This window comes from Pantherophis guttatus, chromosome 3 (genome assembly GCF_059756535.1).
Source record: "Pantherophis guttatus breed Tessera chromosome 3, ASM5975653v1, whole genome shotgun sequence".
Taxonomy (NCBI): Eukaryota; Metazoa; Chordata; class Lepidosauria; order Squamata; family Colubridae; genus Pantherophis; species Pantherophis guttatus.
This window is the reverse complement of record NC_142065.1, coordinates 162,355,065-162,375,190: the sequence shown is the minus strand read 5'-3', so window position 1 is coordinate 162,375,190 and position 20,126 is coordinate 162,355,065. Positions and strand designations below refer to the sequence as shown.

General features: G+C 37.1%; 1 protein-coding gene and 2 long non-coding RNA genes across 10 annotated transcripts; 1 reads left to right on the top strand and 2 right to left on the bottom strand.

Moving 5' to 3' along the window:
- Positions 1-643: 643 nt before the first annotated feature.
- Positions 644-12,820, bottom strand: LOC117672630 (uncharacterized). Of its 8 annotated transcripts, none has more exons than XM_087891309.1 (8): positions 12,298-12,820; positions 11,746-11,833; positions 10,551-10,693; positions 9,418-9,504; positions 5,679-5,769; positions 4,026-4,185; positions 1,569-1,666; positions 644-906 (listed from the first exon to the last, which is right to left on the bottom strand). In XM_087891309.1, the coding sequence occupies exons 2-8, from the start codon at positions 11,746-11,748 to the stop codon at positions 745-747; spliced, it is 744 nt and encodes a 247-aa protein (XP_087747435.1). In that variant the 5' UTR covers positions 11,749-11,833; positions 12,298-12,820; the 3' UTR covers positions 644-744. The 8 variants fall into 8 exon arrangements, with proteins under 8 accessions (XP_087747435.1, XP_087747436.1, XP_034285328.1 ...); XM_087891310.1 differs by having other exon boundaries at positions 12,410-12,816; XM_034429437.3 differs by having other exon boundaries at positions 12,657-12,803.
- A 119-nt stretch (positions 12,821-12,939) lies between these two features.
- LOC117672632 (uncharacterized) lies at positions 12,940-15,525 on the top strand. Its single transcript, XR_009620193.2, has 3 exons — positions 12,940-13,079; positions 13,489-13,572; positions 15,407-15,525. It is a non-coding gene; the product is annotated as an uncharacterized LOC117672632 (long non-coding RNA).
- Positions 15,526-18,380: 2,855 nt separating this feature from the next.
- LOC117672627 (uncharacterized) lies at positions 18,381-20,050 on the bottom strand. The gene is made up of 2 exons (XR_004593297.3): positions 19,919-20,050; positions 18,381-18,533 (listed from the first exon to the last, which is right to left on the bottom strand). It is a non-coding gene; the product is annotated as an uncharacterized LOC117672627 (long non-coding RNA).
- Positions 20,051-20,126: the final 76 nt, after the last annotated feature.

The window sequence follows — 20,126 nt, the reverse complement described above, 5'->3', positions numbered from 1 at the left end:
TAAATATAAGAATTGCTGACCTAAATGATTGGCCCAATTGGAACTGGGCTATGTGAGCAGTTGGCCAACGCACACATGGTCAGCTCGACTTGCGCAAATGATGGTTGGCACAGACGCACATGGGCTGGTTCCCCTCTCTCCCCCTGCTGGGCCACCAAGCCATAAAGATTGGGGACCACTGGTTGGTAACCACCTATTACATGTAATTCTGTACATGTAATTACATGTAACTGTAATTAATAACTCTGTAAGGAAAAATGGGCTGAGAATATAGCCCAAAATTCTTGTTTTAACAATGACTTCCTGGACATATCACACACATTCATTTTCAAAAAAAGTTCCACACATCTAAGTTATAAAATAACCTTGAAATAGCTTCAGATTGAACAAGCCATAGTTTGAGCTAAACATAGGTCCCCAAGTTCAAACATAAAGAAGTGCTACAATTAGTTTAAAATCAGACTCAATTACTTCTATTTTCCTCTTTAGATATATGCCTCCAGAAGACAGAGAAAACGGATGAGCTTAAGTACCTTGTTCACATTCACTTACTGAATGCTAAACCAGTTAAGCACTGCATTAAAGCCAGTCCTAAATTTATTAAAAAATAATAAAAAATATACAAATTATGCAAAATGAAAAATGGGTGTCATGATTTTATTGCACAAATTAAGAAGTTACTCTGTTGAGAGTTTATTTTTCTGTGTACTCAGTATACTTTAATAATCATCTTGATTGAGCATGTTATTTCCATAAAGATGTACGAGGATTGCCAGCTGTCAACGTTGATGTAAGAGTGATTCCATAAGTGGAACTTAACTGTTTTAAACACTTTTCATAGTGGGTATTCAGCTTTATGGCTTCTTGTAGAGCATATTTTAAGTCTTCTATTTCATCAAAGAAATCCTGAAAAGTTATGACACAAAATATTTTACTTAAATTCTACTTCTGAATTACTTTGTCTCAAACTTTGCTCCTTGCTACAAAGAACATCCTCTCTTCGAATAATTACAATATTTGCTAATTGAAGAAATTGTTATCAAATCCTACAGCTGTAATAATGAATCCTACATTTGTAAGAATGAATTACAACTCCTGCCCTAACACTAATTCCTTAATTATAAAAGTCTGTGTTTTGTTTTTATAAATTGTACTTATGTGTATAAAATCTGTTAAAATAATGAATTCAACTGACCATATTTCTAAGGTTCCAAATACAAAGACATAAAACAAATTTCCTTTCTACAGATAAACATAGTGTCCAAATTAAATGATGTATACAGTATCTCTTAACAGATATATTACAATCTTAAAATAACAAGAAATTATTTGAAAATATAATTGACTGTACATAGATGAAAGGATTATATATTTAGGACTTTTTATTATCCATCTTCATATTATAATCTATAGCATGAGTTCATCCTATACAGTATCACACCCTGCACTTAGAAGTTTTCAAAGAACTGTCTGAAATACACAGAACTTTATCTTCCATAGCAGACATTTTCCATTTGCAAATAGAAGCTTTCTCTACATTGCCTCAAGATTTTAAAAAAAGAACCCACCTTATCTAATGCCGCAAGCTCATTTTTTAACATTCTTCTTTCTTTGGAGAGAGTTTCATTTTCCATCTTCAGTCGCTGTGTCTCAAAAAGCAGCTGGTCTAAAGTACAATAAGTAATCTCTTTAAAGTCACTAAAAGATAAAAATTATGTTCTTATTCTTTTTTAACTGTATCTTAGAATTGTTTTCACTTCTGAAAATCAGATTTTCCTCTTAGGAACTGTATCAGTTTTAAGACCTGAGAATACAGTATTTCAATTTCAGTTTTATGGTCTTATCATCATCTGATTTTATTTGCTGAAGAGTCAAATATCTTACAGTGAATTCAGAATAATGAGACAATCAAAGGAAATGCAGCTGGGAAAAGAGAGTCTCAAGACTCTGGAAACCCTAGATCTGCAAGCAGTGGTATAAAGCAGTTGTCAGTCTTAAAGTCTTGGGGGGAAATGTTAACAGTATGAAGTTTAATGGCGTGGTTAAGCCAGGGGTCAGCAACCTGCGGCTCTGGAGCTGCATGTGGCTCTTTCACCCCTCTGTTGCGGCTCCCTGTCACTCAAAATATGTGTCACAACCACCAATGTGCAACACCCGCCGGCACACGATTTATTGAGCTTTTCAACCCCCAATAGGCCAACCATGGATAAATCCAAGAAAAGAAAAGTTTCAGAAGAAAACAAAACGTTTAATTCAACTACATATGCTAGTTTTGTGGCCACTCAAGAAATAGTCAGGCACAGGAAGGGTTTTGTGGCTCCCGGTGTTTTCTTTTCTGTGGGTATTGGGTCCAAGTGGCTCTTTGAGTGTTTAAGGTTGCAGATCCCTGGGTTAAGCAATCACACTATAAACCAAGACACTGGGAGTTCTAGTCCTGTCTTAGGCCAAAAACTAAGTCCTTCCCTTTGTTTTATGGGTTTCTGGTCCAAGTACAGAAAAACATTTTGGCTGTATAGGGCAAGGAATTCTCTACAGCAGCAAAGACCAGTTCATGTAATGCAGGGGCCAGAGAAGTAGTACAGATAAAATACGGGGGGGGGGGGGGAATGATGTGGCTCAGCAACAGCATTTACATTATATTCAAATTTGCACAGAGGATATGTACCAGATTATAATTTAAAAATCTATTCAGAATTGCACATCATTAATTTATTGACAGCACTTTCTATAAGGTGATAAGAATAACACTTCTTCACTAGCAATACACATCTCTTCTACCTACTCTCATTATAATATAGGTTACACTGACAGAAATAAAGCCAGTAAACTTTATGAGAAGTGATGGTCTATTTCCTGGTTCTAGTCTGAAAATAAACACTACATACCATCAACTCTCCTTAACAACAGTAAGCATTCATATAATTCTAAATTTAAGTTCTAAATCAGGAATGGGGAACTATGGCTCTTTTATGACTTGCTGCTGGCTCAAATTCTGGGAGTTGAAGTCCACAAGTCATAAAAGGGCCATAGGTCCCCACCTTTGCTCTAAATAAAGGAGATTACACGAAATATTTATTTATTTATTTATTTATTTATTTATTTTTCCATTTATATACTGCCCTTCTCCCTGAGGACTCAGGGCGGTGCACAGCCAGAATTAAAAACATGAAATACAAATATTAAAAACAATTAAAATCTATATAAATTTGGCCCAAAATTAAAAAAACCACAAACCAATTAAACATTTAAAATTTTTAAAAAATATAATTATGGTACCACTTCATTAAGCCATGTTTGCATCTTAATACAAAGTGTTTTTAATTGCTAAGTCTGTTTGGAGTGGGAGGGGGTTAATTATATGCATTTTCAATTCAACAGCAATCTTGTACTCAAACTACTGGATTTCAATTTATAGACTCTAAGGTAGTATCTTTGGCTCAGGAGTGGCACATGGACTATCAAGGAATCAGGTGCAGCTCCTTAAATCCTGTGGATCCTGCTGCCGTGCCCCTTCCTTTCTATGAATATACATTACATCTCTCACTGAACAATGTACGTGTAGATGCAGAGGTGAAATTTTTGTGAAATATGACGACAGCATACTAAGACTCATATGCTATCTCTACCATCTCATGAATAAGACTAGAAGATTTCCATTTCTTTTTTTGCTTTTAAATAAACCATACTTAAAAATCTGTACAGTACAGCACAGCAAAAATATATGAAATCTTTGCTTGTTTTTTTCCTCTTATCATTGTGAGCTGGTATAAGTCTCCCCCCTCCCCCCTCCCCCCCAGTTTAGCAGCAGAGAAGAGAATTGGGAAGGTTCTTGAATCAATTTCTGCTCACCCAGCCCCAACAATCTGAACTGAGAAAGCATCTCTGTTTCTGGGACTCTGGGATTATGCCCAGTATAAACATTTAGAAAATTCTAATTTTCATTTAGTCATATATGAGAATATGTCAAAAAGTAACACAAGATCAAGAGCCAATGAACCAGATATATGAGGGGAAAAAAGTATTACCTAAATATTTGCAGGAACAGCTTCCCTTCTTTTTGCACATACATTTGTCAGATGACATTCTTCTCTGAATTGAAACAAATTTGTCCTTTTTTTTATATTCCAAGGCATTTATCTTTTGGTTTGCTAAATGAAGTTGGTGTTCCAGATCATTAATTTTACCCTGTTTAAATAGTTGAACAACTTTAAAGAACAAGAAAAGTAACACATTCTTAAACATACTTTTAAAACATAAAATGTTATTTAAAGGGTCATATATTCTTTAAGTCACAGAGTCATTGTCCTATTTAAACAAGCTTGGAAATGATAAATGCCACTAACATATTTTTGCAAAACAGCATGCATTATAAGACTGCCTCACTCATGGGCTGGATATGAGATTAAAGCAAGAGCATGACAAGAAGATAGATAAATAGATATAAAGATAGATAGATAGATAGATAGATAGATAGATAGATAGATAGATAGATAGATAGATGATAGGTAGGTAGGTAGGTAGGTAGGTAGGTATACAGACACTGACAGAGACACACTTAAAAATAAGACATGTATCATAAAAAGGTCAAATTAAATTATCCTACATCATTTCAATCCAAATGATTATCATGTTAACTTAAAAAGGGAAAGTTTATGACTGTTCTTTCAGTATTTGAAAGAATTAGAATTCAAGAACGCAATGCAATAAACATTGTCTGTACACAGATACTCCATGACATTGTCATTTAACTTTAATAGCAGTGATGGACAGAGATATTGTACATGTGACCATTTCTTATTAGAATGAAACCGCAATAGAATGAAAAGCAGACCAGTAAATGTATCTTGCAATATGCTTATGAAACACTAGCTGGATACCTGTGCTTCACTACAAAACTATGTGATCAAGCTTGATAAATCAACACTTACAGCTTGAAAATTAATGAGTAATTACAATCGGCTTCTCCTCTCCTTCTCTCCCTCAGCCTTGCCCCACAGAAACGTCTCCTATCCTATCCCCTTTTCTCCCTCAGGCTTGCCTCACAGAAGCCTCCCCTATCCTATCCCCTGGTTCCTGCTGTAAAAGTAAAAGTAAAACTGAAACTGAAACTCCTCTCCTCTGCTTGTTTTGCATTTGGAACAGATTTCTTTTGAGGTGGGGAGGGGGAGTAGAACTCCTTAGCATCAGAAGGCTGTTTGGAAAGTGAAACAGTATTTGCTGTGTGAGCAAGGAGGCGACAGGAAGGAGCCTGTCCATGGCTTAGCTCAAGTGTTTTGTATTAAAGCTGCTTCCTGCTGTGAAAGTAAAACTGAAAGTGAAATTCCTCTCCTCTGCTTGTTTTGCATTGGAACAGATTTCTTTTGAGGTGAGGAGGGGGAGTAGAACTCCTTAGCATCAGAGTGTGTTAATCATAATATAGGAAATACTAATGCTCTGATGGTCATTTCGAAAAATCCTTTCTTAGTGAGCACCTAGAAGCCAAGATGAACATATGTGGCAAATTTCAAATTTGTAGGTTTTACGGTTCTGGAGATTTCGTGATTACAGCATGAGTGGTTTTCGCTTTTATATATATATATATATATACAAAAATACTGTACTACTAATATTTTATATATACCAAACAGATTTCATTTTTTTTTAGTTTATGTCAAAGTGATCAAATGATTAAAGCTTACAGACAGCATTGCAACTGTTTCATTTTGTCTTTGATTTGTTTTGACTTCTTTATTGTACCTTTTCTTCAGTTCATTATACATCTGAAGCACTCTGGAAGCAAAAGAAGAATCGTTAGTCTTCCAAAAATGAGTATCTATACCAGTGGTTCTCAACCTTCCTAATGCCGTGACACTTTAATACAGTTCCTCATGTTGTAGTGACCCCCAACTAGGGGTGGGTTCTAATTTTTTTTACTACCGGTTCTGTGGGCGTGGCTTATTTTGTGGGCGTGGCTTGGAGGTCATGTGACTGGGTGGGCGTGGCTAGCTGGTAATGTGATGGGATGGCCATGGCTATGTGTATAGGGACTACTCAGAAGGCTGAAAAAAGTCATTTCTGACAGGTCCTCGCACTTTTGACTGGTCCTCACACTTATGACCATCCTCACATTTATGCCTGTGCAGCATTCTTAACAACCATGTCACTCATTTCACAACTGCTTCTCTTCAACATGGTATAAGATAGGGCAAAAAACGTAAAATGTGAGGACAGTCGTAAATTCGAGGACTGGTCAAAAGTGCGAGGACCAGTCAAAAATAACTTTTTCAGCCCTCTGAGTAGTCCCTGTGCACAAAAGGACTACCCAGAGGGCTGAAAAATGTGATTTCTGGCAGGTCCTCGCACTTTTGACCGGTCTTCGCAGTTATGACTGGTCATCATTTATGCCCATTGTACCATTCTTAACAACTGTGTCACTCATTTCACAACTGCTTCTCTTCACCATGGTGACAAGATAGGGCAAAAACATAAATTGTGAGGACAGTCGTAAGTTTGAGGACTGGTCAAAAGTGTGAGGACCAGTCAAAAATAACTTTTTCAGCCCTCTGAGCAGTCCATATGCATAAAAGGATACAGCAATAGAGAGGGATGAAGGAAGGGAAGGGAAATTAGAGGAGGAGTGAAGGTAAGAGAGGGAGGAAGAGAGGAGAAGGAGAAAGAGGAAGTAGGAGAAGAAGAAGAGGGGGGGAAGAGAAAGTAAGTAAGAAAGAAAAGACAGAGGTGGTAGGTTTGAGGAGAAAGATTGCTGTACAATAAAAAAGATGAAAGGGAAGAAAGCCAACCCCAAACAAATATTAAGATATTAAGATAAAGAATGAATTGTTAAACTTTAAAGAATAAAAGAGAACAAATAGAAATAAATAGCAATAATTAGAAACACACATACAAACATACAACGTATTTTCTTTGAACAGAGTATTTGGCAGGTTCAAAATTTAAACAGTTGTAGGAGGTTAGCACCCACCCCTTTCCTAGAAGAATGAAATATTTTGGGAAATATTAAAAAGGCAGAATATTATATTTCCCTGGATGAGAAATGGAGAAGCATATTTTACAGACAAAGCAGCTCCCACCTTCCTGTCCCCCACCCTTTGTTAATGGGCCAGAGGCAGAAAGTCAATCCTTTGTCAAAGGACATTTGCAACACAATAGCAACAGAAACTAACACAATGGGCCCCATCAAGCCATGTGATCCTGTCCACCATTAAACCATCTTTCCAAGCAGTCTCCATGTTTCCAGTGTCTTTTTCCCCACTTGGAGCAGAACCCAGAAGGATATTTCTTCCAACACAGTATTTAGTCATTTCAATTAAATTTACAATTTCTGTATTTCCTTTTTACCATATTTATTCATCTATTTTTTAAAAAAACCAATATTACCCTTCATCCTCATCTCTAATCTTAATCAAATTCAATTTTTCCCTTCTATTCTATATTATACCCCTTTGCATTGTCATCTATTTTTATATCCATCCTCACATTGGTTAATTATGTAATACAGTTGTTTAATACAAATTCAACATTTTAATATAAATCAATTAGTTATATAACTATCTTTTTTGTATATTAATCAATATGAACATGAATATTCCAATTATTTCCATGCAATCCAATTTCTTACAAATCAATTAATTATATTTACCAATAATAATAAACCAAATAATTTCCCCCATATATTCCTCCAAACCACAACCATTTCTGCTTTCAACACAATATACAATTAATAGTATCTCAATTATTACAATTCCCTAGTTAAAAAGAGCTTTTTTTCTTTTGTGTTTTAAAATCTTGAACCTCTTCTTGCCCTAAATTTCCCATTGTTTGCAGTTTTGCACTTACCTTTTTTGGTGAGGAAAAAGAAAAAGAAATCTCTCTGCCTCATTTTGTCACGTTGCAACGAAGACCCTTCTTTAGTTTCAATTTTGCTTTTCAGCATAGCTAGGGGGAAAAAAATTTGCTCCAGGAATTTACCTCTTTGCAGCTAGCTCTTTGAAGCCCCGCGGCAAGAATTTAAAGTTTTTTTCCCTCTAGCCACCAGCTGGGACTCCGGAGGCAGCAATAGATTGGGAGTGGGCGGGGTAAGCGAACGGCGACCGGGCGATCCAACAGAGGCAGAGTGTGAATGAAGGTGTGGGGGGGGGGCGAGATAGGGCTTTGGCGACCCCTGTGAAATGGCCGTTCGACCCCCAAAGGGGTCGCGACCCCCAGGTTGAGAACCGCTGATCTATACAAACGTTTACTGAAAAAGAATAGAAGCTATTTATGTTTTAGCCGCAGTGATGGCCTGGTGATCTGTATAGTGTGTGCTCAACACAGCCTCCAACTGGTAGAAGTTCCCTGCTTCAGCACCTCTCTCATGTAATGCAAGAATTGCAAGCAACAATCACTTTTTTATTCATAGCTGAGTCTCTGAATGCCTGAGATCATCTTCCTTCAAAATCAGTAATCTAATACTGGACAATTCACCACACTTTGGCTGCTTCTAATTAACGGAGGTTCTGAGTAGGATCCCCATTGTGAACTCCCTTGCACTTGACTTGTACTCTGTTCTTCAACATCTTTTCCTTCAGTGGATTGTTGCAGCAGTCCCCAACCTTTTTGGCACTGGGGACCAAACAGGTTTTCCATGCACCAGGAGGAGAAGGAAGAGTATACAACCTATATCCTTCACACGCAAAGTTTATAGTAGGGTTTGTGCTCCTGTGAAAATCTCATGCCTGATCTCCATCTGAGATGGAGATCAGGTGGTAGCACTGGGGAGCAGCTGCAAATACAGATGAAGCTTTGCTTGCTCAACTCCAACTTTCTGGCCCAGCCCAGTTCCTAACAAGCCACAGACTGGGTTGGGGACCACTGGATTGTTGCATATCCATGTTTCTTTTCCTCTCATATTCACTGCACAAGCAATGGAATAGGGATATAATGTACCCACTGGTGTCCCATTGGGAGAAATAAAAAAACCATGCATCTGCTGCAGTCCACTGGTCCAGCAATGGACCAATAAAATATTGAGGGATTTTTTTTAAAGTGAGCATTTTACCAGTAATATGGTAATGTTTTACTATAAAACTTTATTTTTATAACTGTAGATGACTTGTCTTTGGAAGCTTTCTATTTGGCAATATGTAATTAAAAACATAAACCACAAATATAACTTTTGTTCTATCATCTGTTATAGAAGGGGGAACTAGCAGAACACTTTTATACAATCAAATAAAATAATATAAAATATATTAACAAATGGTTCAACACTGAGCAGAAATAACTCGAAGATGGATCCATATATTTATGGATAAACGTATCAGGAGTGGTTGTAGTGTCATTAAAGGCTTTTGTTTGCAGACAATGTTGTATGAACTGTTAATCAAGAACCCAAATTATTTGCTAAAATGTATGTTTGACTAGGGTTCCAAAACTCACCTGGCATGTTCCTTTAGTACATCATGTTCCTTGTGATGAACCCCATCACCTTTATGGTACAAGTGAAATTCTGTTTGAATCTGCACACTAAAATAAACAGCCAATTACTCTTTCTTCAGACTGAATAAATATTACTAATGTAATGAGGTTATCTAATCCTCATAAAAATCCAATAATGTTGAGAAAAAATACTAAAATATTTTTTTAATCTCAAAGAAAATAAATACATCTATATAAAAAACACATAATCAGAGGAAAAAGACATGGATAGTTATGTGATCATAAATTGAAGTATATAGTAGTCTCTAACTTGATAATCTGTGACTACATTCTCATTATGCCTTGACACTTTAGGCCTATGGCTACTCTACATTAAGATGATCGGAGTTGTAAAGCAAGACATTTAGGAAAGCTAGTTTAAAATTTGCCATATTTTCCAATTTAAGTATTGTATACATTGATTAAAAAGCCTCTGCCAGCTTCTCAAACTACTGTAATTTCAATTCTCATACATATGATTTCCATTTAACTCTATAAACCCAAGTTCATCTTTCTGAAACTAAACATTCTGAAATCCAGTAAAATCTATTTATTGGACATACAGGATATCCCATCAAGTCAGGCAGAGAACCTAGTTCCATTTGCCTATATTCCGCAAAAACCAAGAATCCTTTCATCCTTTAATGAGAGAGCCTTTCATTAAGATAACAAAAGTACTAATCTGACCTTGCAAATGCCACACTATGTCCTAATTAAAACAGGCCAAAACCTTTCAAGAATTGGGGCTACAACCTGTACAAATATTAATTATAGACCAATTGAATCTATCAAAAGTTAGTATTTTATGCTAAAATACTGTGTTGGGTAATGATACAGATATTTAGCTTAATGTTTAATCATTATATTTCTATATGAATTTTTTAAAAAAATAAACTTTAGGAAAGAATATCTAAAAGTGGGTGGTGTGGCCCTCAATTTAAACTCATTCATCAATGATGCTATGTAAGCTTGAATCAAATATTGCTTTAATCAACAAACCAACAGACGAAAAGCTAAATCTTTATACATATTAGACTACTAACTGAAATCTTAGATTCTTAAGAGGCACGTGCTTAGAGTATAGCCATTCTTACTCTTTTCTTGTGACACAGGCAGGCAAGCACTTCTTTTGCTCATGTAGTTTATCATGCAGCTGCACTACATCATATTCCAGCTGCTTGTTTTTTAGGCGTACATGCCTCAGCTTTTTAAGGAGCAGCTGATTTTCTTGATTGAGCTGGAAAAATGAAATATTTTTTCTTGTGTTTAAAAACAAAGAGTTGCCCAGAATTGACTTATTGGAAAGATGGGTGACATATAAATTTAATTAATAAACATACAAGTAAATGCAGCTTAGTTATTTAATGTAATGTAGTAACCCTCATAGTATAAAATAACTCATCCTTCCTTGTTGAAGGCTGCCCTTGTTTTAATCAAACATTTTAAAGAACCGACCTACACATACTTTCAAAACTCAAAAAAAAAACTAAATGTCCCTACTTCGTAAAATTATCAATCACTGAAGCCTATAATTGAAAGTTTTCCCCCAACAGGCATCTTTTAGTTCTAATTCTGACATTAATACATATATATATATATATGTGTGTGTGTGTGTGTATAGTTATATATATATATATATACATACATACATACATACACATATATATAAATTTGATTAAGGTGAGAAGCATGTTGCAAGTCATCTACATGTGTTACATATCATATAAAACTCTGTTTTTTCACTTTATTCCCACTTTTCAATCAGTACATCATCTGCTAGCCTGCTGCTTATCTAAACTTTGTTAATTTTAAATTCATTCCACTTTCATTCTCTATTCACATCATAAAGTATAAATTCTGCAGGTCTAGTTTATATGGGCATTCTGAGCTCCCCAAAGCCTATATGCTATTATAATATTTAATTAGTGTTTCTCAGATTAGCAATAAAAACAGCCCCTTCCAGCTCTAAACTTTTACTACACATGTTTATATACTATTTTTACTACTGGTTTCCCATTAAGGAATATTCCTGTATCCTAAATAAAATATATATCCAGGAGTAGCATTACCCCTGAGAAACTTTGATGGAATCAGCTATGCAGCCATTTAATTTGAGCATGTATAAATTTTGGGAGATATAGGTCCCCCAAAATCCCCCCTTATCTTACTATTGCAAGAAATTGCAAGAAAAATGTCATTTTAGACTGGTTTGCATTGGGAATAATTTTTACTAGGAGTACAAATTTAAAAGGAGAGAATGGAGGCATTTTTAATAGCTATAAAATTTACCATGGGGTGGGGCTGGAATGGAGACTGCTGGAGAAGATTAAAGCTACCTTCCTACTAATCACGCAGCTATCCAAAGGCTGAAACACTCCTGATACAGGGGAAAAAAGAAAGCTGTACTGCTTTGGTGAAGTATATACCCCCAACATGACATTCCCAGCCCCATTTATCATTGGGGGGGGAGAGTACTGTTTCCTTCAGGAGGAAAAATATCTATTTTTTTAATTGCCTCGGACTTGGCTCTTTGAAGAGCGATGTCAAAAACTGAGCGCCTTGCGTGATCTGCAGAATAAGGATACACGGGAATTTCTGGGGTAAAAACCCTGGAGCCATCTTCCCACGGCTCGTCTTTCCCTCTCTCTCTCCCCGAAGTGGGTCTCCGGAGCAGCCTGCCCCGAGCGACGCCCTACATCAAACTTGTTTCTCAACCTTGGCAACTTTGGGACAGGTGGACTCCAACCCTCGCCATTTCTCACTTGACCTCCCCTCCCGCTTGCCTCAAAATGGCCCAGACTGAGAACTTCTGCCCTGCCTACAGCGGTCTGTCTTTCCCACCCAAAACGGTTGTGGATTAGGGGAACTCCAATCCAAGCCTCTCTGGCTGGCGCAGGTGGAGGGAAACTCGGCTGCTCCAAGCGGCCCCGGCCAGACGCTCTTCCTCACTCACTTGGACGCATCTATGAACTGAAGGCAGCGCCATCCGCTTCCCTACCACTGCCTCCCACACCGGGTAGAGGCCAAACATGCGGGAGCAGGGTCAAGGCAGCGCCCCCTCCAGAAAGAGACGCGCCCAACAAAGGAGAGCGGGCGGGATCCGCTCGAGCTCAGCCGCGGGGTTTCCCAGCGGTCCGATAAAATACCCAGGCAACGGTCAAAAAGCCCCCGCAAGCGCGGCGTCCGCTACCCCGCCTGACCCGAATTCACTAGCTCGAGTGTTTCTTCTTCAAAGCGGGGGGGGGAGTGTTAACCGGAAGCAGGGAAAGATTCACCACACGGGTTAAAACGGCTTTAGCGTATCCCAATGAGGAAGCTCCCGCCCTCCTCGCAGGCGGTTCCCACGCGCGCGCGCGCTTTCGTTGGGTGGGAAAGTATACCCACGTTTGTTTACGGAAAGAATTTAGTGACGCCATAATAACGCGACTATAGGATCAGGTCCCTTTCCAGGACTTCCGCTCCATGGTTCCCATGGTGACGGGATCCCGAATCAGCTGCATCTCCTCCCCTCTGGGTTAAATAGGTGATGTAAGAAACATGTCCTTAAAAAGAGTCAGATTTGAAATTACATTTTTCTACTCAAAGATTGTTAAAGTCGTGTGATGGTAACCTTTATGGAATGTGTATGTGTAAATTTTATGTCATATTTTTATGCTACAATACTCAATTTTATATTTAAACTAGCTGGACACCCGTGCTTCGCTACAAAACTATGTGATGGGGCTTATAAATTGACACTTAGAGTTTGAAAATTAATGAGTAGTTACTATGGGCCTCTCCTCTCCCCTTCTCTCCCTCAGGCTTGGCCCCAAAGATCCTCTCCTATCCCCTTCTCTCCCTCAGGCTTTCTAGCTCCTTCTCTCCATGAGGTTTGCCCCACAGAAGCCTGTCCTATGCTATCCCATTCTCTCCAGAGTTATTTTCAAGTTGGGAGGGGGAGTAGAACGTCTAACTAATTAGCAACAGAGCGTGTTATAATAATATAGGAGATACTAATGCTCTTGATGGTCATTTTGAAAAATCCTTTCCTAGTGAGCACCTAGAAGCCAAGAGGAACATGCGTGGCAAATTTCAAGCTTGTAGGGTTTACGGTGCTGGAGATTTCGTGATTAATGTGTGAGTGGTTTTCGCTTTTATATAGAGAGATATAAGTTTGTCTAGAAAAATGTAAAAATCTAATGTTGATTTTGGTTAAAAAACACAATTCCATAAATAATTTTGACTGCCATCACTTCAGCTGGCATTTTTTAAAAAAACAAACTGGGTTTGGGAGCCTGATATATTTGTAATTCCCACAAACTGCTTGGTTAAGCTCTTAAAAGTTGGAATCAGTCAAGGGGAAGATAAGAAAATATTTTATTCTATCAGAAGCTAAGTAGTGACATCTTGAATAATTATACTCTATGTTCTTATCAACTTGTTTAAGGTAAGATTTAGCTGCAAGGGAATATGTAATTCTTTCTTTGTCCTATACTATTTAAGTTTTGGAACTGGCAGCATTCATCATGGCATACATTTTGTGATTGCACAAAACTAAACAGTCTGTGAATGTTCCTATCCCTGCTCTCAAAGTTCTGATCATGTCTTCTGGTGCCTCCGAAAGCTGGCCATCCTTGTTGGAATATCCTTGTTCCAACTCCAATGTCACATATCACAAGAAGTCTTACTCTGTAATGTGGAATATTATTTGATCCTTTTCTGAATTTAAAGAGGGTCAGATATAAGCTATCTTTCAAGACAGAGCTACCAGTCTGGGCTGCCAAAAACCAGATGATCACTAGATGGCAACAAAGACTGAAATCAGTTTCTTTGTTCAAGGATAGAAGAGCTGACTTTGAGGTTGCTGCACAATCATTGTAGTCCTTTAATGAAACCCGTTCCATACAGAGGCTGCTGATCTGGATTGGCATCATGCCCAATTTTCAACACAGTTGGTCTTGAGGGAATCTTCTTAGTTAATTAAATTCATTTCATTGGCTTTACCAGAGAAAACACTGCAAACATAGCACTGAAACATTTTCATTGCTGCTGTAGGGTGGCAGTCAAAATCACTTTGTCCTAGCCCATTGAATTCCTCCCCCCCCTCTTGAATTAAAAGTACCTGAGGGTGAATTTTGCCAATCACCTGCTTTAGGGGCAAGATTTTTCAACTCTTTCATAAAAACAAAGAAGTATGGTAATAGGGTACTGGCTGAAACACTTTTTTGTGCTGCTTCATTGGCCAGTTGAAGGAAGAACTACTTAATTCATGAGATTCCTTGGCAATTAGCAATGAAAACAGTCCCAGTATTGCATAATTCTTTTTTTTTTTAACCATTTGACAGTGAAACTATGTAGAAGTGCCACTAGGGGGGTTATTGGAGGAGGATGAAGCTCTTTACAATAGTCACTTACTACAAATATGGAGACCTCTTGCACATTTTACTGAATTGGGTCATAGACTGATTTTATTTATATCCTGTCTTTCTGCCCAACCTTCTGCATTGTTAGCAGCAACATTGTAGCTCCTGAAAATTAGTCCTGTTGATACAAAACAATTTAATGAAAGCATATTTGCAGCTGGCCTATATGGTACACTGTATTTTAGTATATTTAGAGAAAGTATTTTAAAGAAAGGGTTAGGGTTGAAAAGGAATAAGTGACCTGCTTAGTATTGTTGTATTGCTATTAGCTAGATGAAATCAATTATTTTAAAATGATTTGCAATGAAAAAAGAGGAACTTCATTCTACTTCATCCCAAAACCTTCTGAAAATTGTTGGTTAGTGGTCAAGATTGCTTATGTATATGTGTGGCCCTCACCTCTAAATATTCCAAAACCATCATTTTAAGCATTTTATGGGGGGGCACCATGTAAATACTCTGAATAACTATATTTTCTGGTCAAAGTTGTAATTAAATTAAAATTGTGCTAGCTAACAGCATGCAGTTTTTGTTTGCTTCCATTTTAGGTCTGGCATAATGCTGAAGAGGAATACAAACAATGTTTATATTTAAAACAAGTTTATGGATAGGATCTTCATTCTAGTTCAAAACAGAAAAAAACTTCATTTTAGTCAAACTACAAAACCTAATGGATCTTGAAATTTATCTATAGACTTTAAGTATACAGGAGAGCAATGAGAATTCCCAAATTTATAAATCTCAAAAAGAGATCATGTGGACTGGAGCAGGAAAAGACTTATACATTAGATTCAAGGCCTTCAGTCATTCACGCTAACATTTATATTAGCACTATCTAAATGTCTCCAATTAATTGTATCGGATTTTTTTCTTCTTCACAGTAAAAGAGTAGCAGCAAATCCTGCTTCCTACTTTCATTCTGCATTTGTGATTAAACATTTGTTTAGTGATCTGACTTTGGAATACTTGGACAGGAGTGCTGAAATACTTTGCATGCCAAGTTATTCTTAATTTAAACACTAGTTGTAAAGATTACAGAGAAGTTAGTACATGCTTTAACTTGAAAACATACACTCATTGCCTTCCTTTTTTTTCCTCCAGGCAAAATACAAAATACTAATGTTTACTCTAATGTTCTGTTTGAAACAAAGAAACTAAAGATTGCGTGCTGTAGCTTTCTATATTAAGATTGTCAATTGTGGCTTACATTCGGATATATCTCCTTTTGATGTCAAAAGATAGTTATCAGAGAAGAGAACTGTTTTTCTTACAGCTCCTGATCTATAATTATTCTTCAGCTATCTTATTTTAGCAAGTCGCTATATGAATTCTCCTGTTCTTCCAATTTACAATGCAATTATTAAATTCCTAAACTGTCCAGAAAAAAAAGGGGGGGGGATCTTAGTTTGTGGCAACAACAAAAACATTATGGTACCATAAAGATTATTATGGCATAAACTTTCATGGATTGCAGTTTTCTTTCCTTTGAAAGAGAAAGTAAATATGAAGAGAAACAAAGTATGAAGCCTCCTTCCTATGTGGAGTCTCCAGCGCTCCATACCCTTGTTTGTCAACAGGTGACTTTGGCATATTGATTTGTTTGGAGAGGAGACTACTATTTTGGGCTCCAAGCAGCCACTTTAAATCAGCTATGTATTTTAAGCTCTATTAATGTACTTTTGAGGATTCTGAATGGCCAAATAACACACACATTTGATACCTGTTTCACTTATGTAACGAACCAAGCCATCCATGCAATGTGATAGTGTGAAACAATTGCCCCCGAGTCTCGATGCTTCTGCAAAAGCAACTAGACGGCTCCCCACCCCCAGGAAGACGACGTTTTGCTTCTCGTCCAAGAAGCGTCATTAGTTCTGACAGGATGAGGGGGGGATTATATTTATTTGCAGTCATCTGGTATGGTCTGATCACTCTCAGAGTGCTAATGACTAGATGACTGCAAAGAAAGATGATCCTTCCAACCCTCCCCTCCCCCATCCTGTCAGAATTAATCCTTCTATTGTCCTCGCCATCCTGCCAAAACCGATGAAGTTTTTTGGATGAGAAGTGAAACATCTTCTTTCTCAGGGAAAAAAAGTATGACTGATGAACAGCTTGCAGATTTCTGGTATAATTTTGCAATTCTTACAAAATTATGCTGTGACTCTTGGGATTTTTTTGTCAAGACAGTCACTCTTGAGAAAATTCACTGTTGTCCCATTTTCTCCATTTCATTTCACCCAGAATGGATTGGTAGAGTTTAAGAGCTTTGTAATTTTTCCAAACTCTCAGGAATCTATTTATCTAAGCATTTATATGGCTGCTCAATTATAACTATTTGAGCCTGGGAAGGATACTAAAAAATCCACCCCCAAATCATAATTAACACATAATATTCATTACAATTCATTAAATAATAAAATGGTGAACAGAATTGAAAACTTCTATAGTTCAACCTGACCCCAAAGCTGGGAAAAGAACAAAGTTTGACCACATTCCTAAAGGCCTGAAGAATTGGAGGACAGATTGTTCCAAAGGGCAGGTGCCACTACACAGAAGGCTACTTCCTGAGTTCATAATAATGGAATTCTTTTAATAAAGAAATCCAGAGTGTGTCCTTAACTGGAACATATGAGATAGGCATATACCCTCAGAAACAGGCAGTTCTGCAAATAACCTGGCCCTATGCCACATGGGAGTTTATAGATGATAACTAGCACCTTGAATTGCACTCAAAAACCTATTTGGAAGATTTCAAAAATGTTTTCCATGGAGCATGATCTGTCTCTAGAAAGCTTAGTATTAACCCAGCAGTTTTTTTCCCTTCTGTTCAATCATGTCCAATTCTCAGAGACTTCCTGGACAAGTCCTTTCAATTCTCTTGACAAGATTTTTCAGGAATGGTTGCCATTGCCTCCTTCCTAGGATTGACAGAAAGTGATTGGCTCATTCATCCATCCGGCTTTGTGTCTAAGGCGGAACTAGAATTTACAGTCTCCCAGTTGCTAGCCTGATGCCTTAAGCACTACACTAAACTGGTTCTCATTAAGTCAGAGTAGAATCCCTTTAAAATCAGTAGCATTCAAATGAAAGTCTTTCAGTAGCAAAGATGTGCAATAATTGAAAATAACCTAGAAGGAATAGAATATATGTTCAATGTGTAGATTTTCTGCAGTGGGAAAACAAAAGAGGGTTACACATGACTACAGTACTGTATAGTATGGGGCTTTGAAAAATTCTGGATATGAGACAGAGTGATTGCATGATAAAAGCCCTACTTGGAAGAGCTTCCTTTAAAGGTTATTTAAATATAGAGTATGCTGTCATTGAGAAACCAAATTACTGAACTCTATGAAAGATATGAGCAAGTGATAACATATAGCACACCTTGGTGTATTTGGAAAAAACTAATTAGGGTCAGACCAGGTATATTTGAATATGAAATGATCAGGAAATTCCAGAGCTATAGGCTGGACTGGGAAGTCAAAAAGCATATTGGAAGAAATGAGACACAAACCCTTATTTATTTACATTTTTATCCCGTCTTTATTACTTTTATAAGTTAACTCAAGGTGGTGAACATACCTAATACTTCAGAGATGTGTCCATGTAGTCACTAGGAGCATAAGAAGTTATAAAAGGCTCTGCCTAGCATTTGAAAAAGCACAATTCACTCTGAAATAAACAAAAGTACAGCAAAAGGTGGAATGAATATATAGCTTTGTCTGTAATTCATATTCCTATTTTATAAACAATATTTAGAATCTTTTAAAAAATCTTACTTAACATTTATAAGATTGTTTGATAAAAATCCTGTAATTCTCAGTGCAACCTTCAACATGTAATTTCAAGACCAATATTATACTCTGTCATCTATGGAGATTCTCAATCATCCAGGTTACAGTTGTCCCAAAGATGCTTTTTCCAAAAGGCAACTGGAGTACTTGAAAATACTGGTAACTCATGAAAAATTATCCAGGTTCCTAGAGTGGAGTGTAGATATAAGTGAAGTCCTGGTGAAACTTCCACTAGAAAAATTACAAGAGTATACCTACTTCAAAAGCAGTTTTAGTTCTTGTAATCTCAAAATGCCCCAGATTGGAACTTTTAAATGTGTAACGGATACAAAACCAGAATAAGAAAAAAAAAGTATTGATAAAGCATGAATAAAAATGCACTGCTTAGTGATGCTTTCTCTCTTTCCTCTCCCTTTTCCCCCATTGCTCTTTTAATCTTGCCAGCCTAAAATTGGCATATTTAATTCCTCCCCACATGATATTATAGCAGTTTTCACCTGCCAGTACCAACTCATCTGAAGTCCTGTTTGCTTAAAATAGTCTAAACTAAATAGATGTTCTCATGATCCAATAGAAGAGAGAATGTGTAGTAGTTCAGAGTGAGTGGCTGAACACTGTAATCAGAATAGGTTAACGCTGATAATGTTACCTAGCCTAGTAAAGAAACGTCCGCAAGAAAAACGTCGGCAAGAAAACACCCAAGCTTGGGTATTGTAAACCCAAGAGCTGCCCAGATGGACTTAACAAGAACTAGGAAACAGTTTTAGCTTATTTTATAAACAGGTGAACAATTCTGGTTAATATATAAACTATAGCAGAAAGACTAATCCTTAGTATTAGATTATCCAACAGGACCACTTCCTAGAGATTTGTTTTCCCTTTATAAAGGAAGGGTGGATTTTATTTCCTCCAACTTCACACTTCTTCTCCGTGGTCGCTATTTGTAATAAATTCGTTTAATATATGAAAAAGAAATAAATCAACATTCCAACTAACTTTGACTTGTTACCATTTACTACTTGCTTACCATTAATTTTAATTAATTTAAAATTAATTTAAGATAGTAAAAGACTCGCTTGCCATGTGCTCGTTGAACTCAGATCTTTTCTGCGCGTTGAATAAATGTCCTATAAGCCGATTTTGTCCGGAGGATCTGACCAATCACAGAAGCGCGGAGCCTTTAACTTTCTTAGTTCTTTTTTAGAAAGAACATTCTGATAGAAAATAAGGTGAATGATTTCATCGAGAGAAATATTATCTTACCCCTCAACTGTAAGTCAATTCCATCATACTTTAATCATTTTAGCAAAAAGCCTTGGAAGGACTACATTTGGAAGACCCGAACTCGCTTTTTGGCTGTCGGTTGGTCTTCCGCAGTTTGCTGGGGCGGGGAATTTGTATTTAAAAGGGTGGATATTGATTTCTGCAATCATAAATAAATGAAACGAACTGCCTTTGACGACAGGAACTC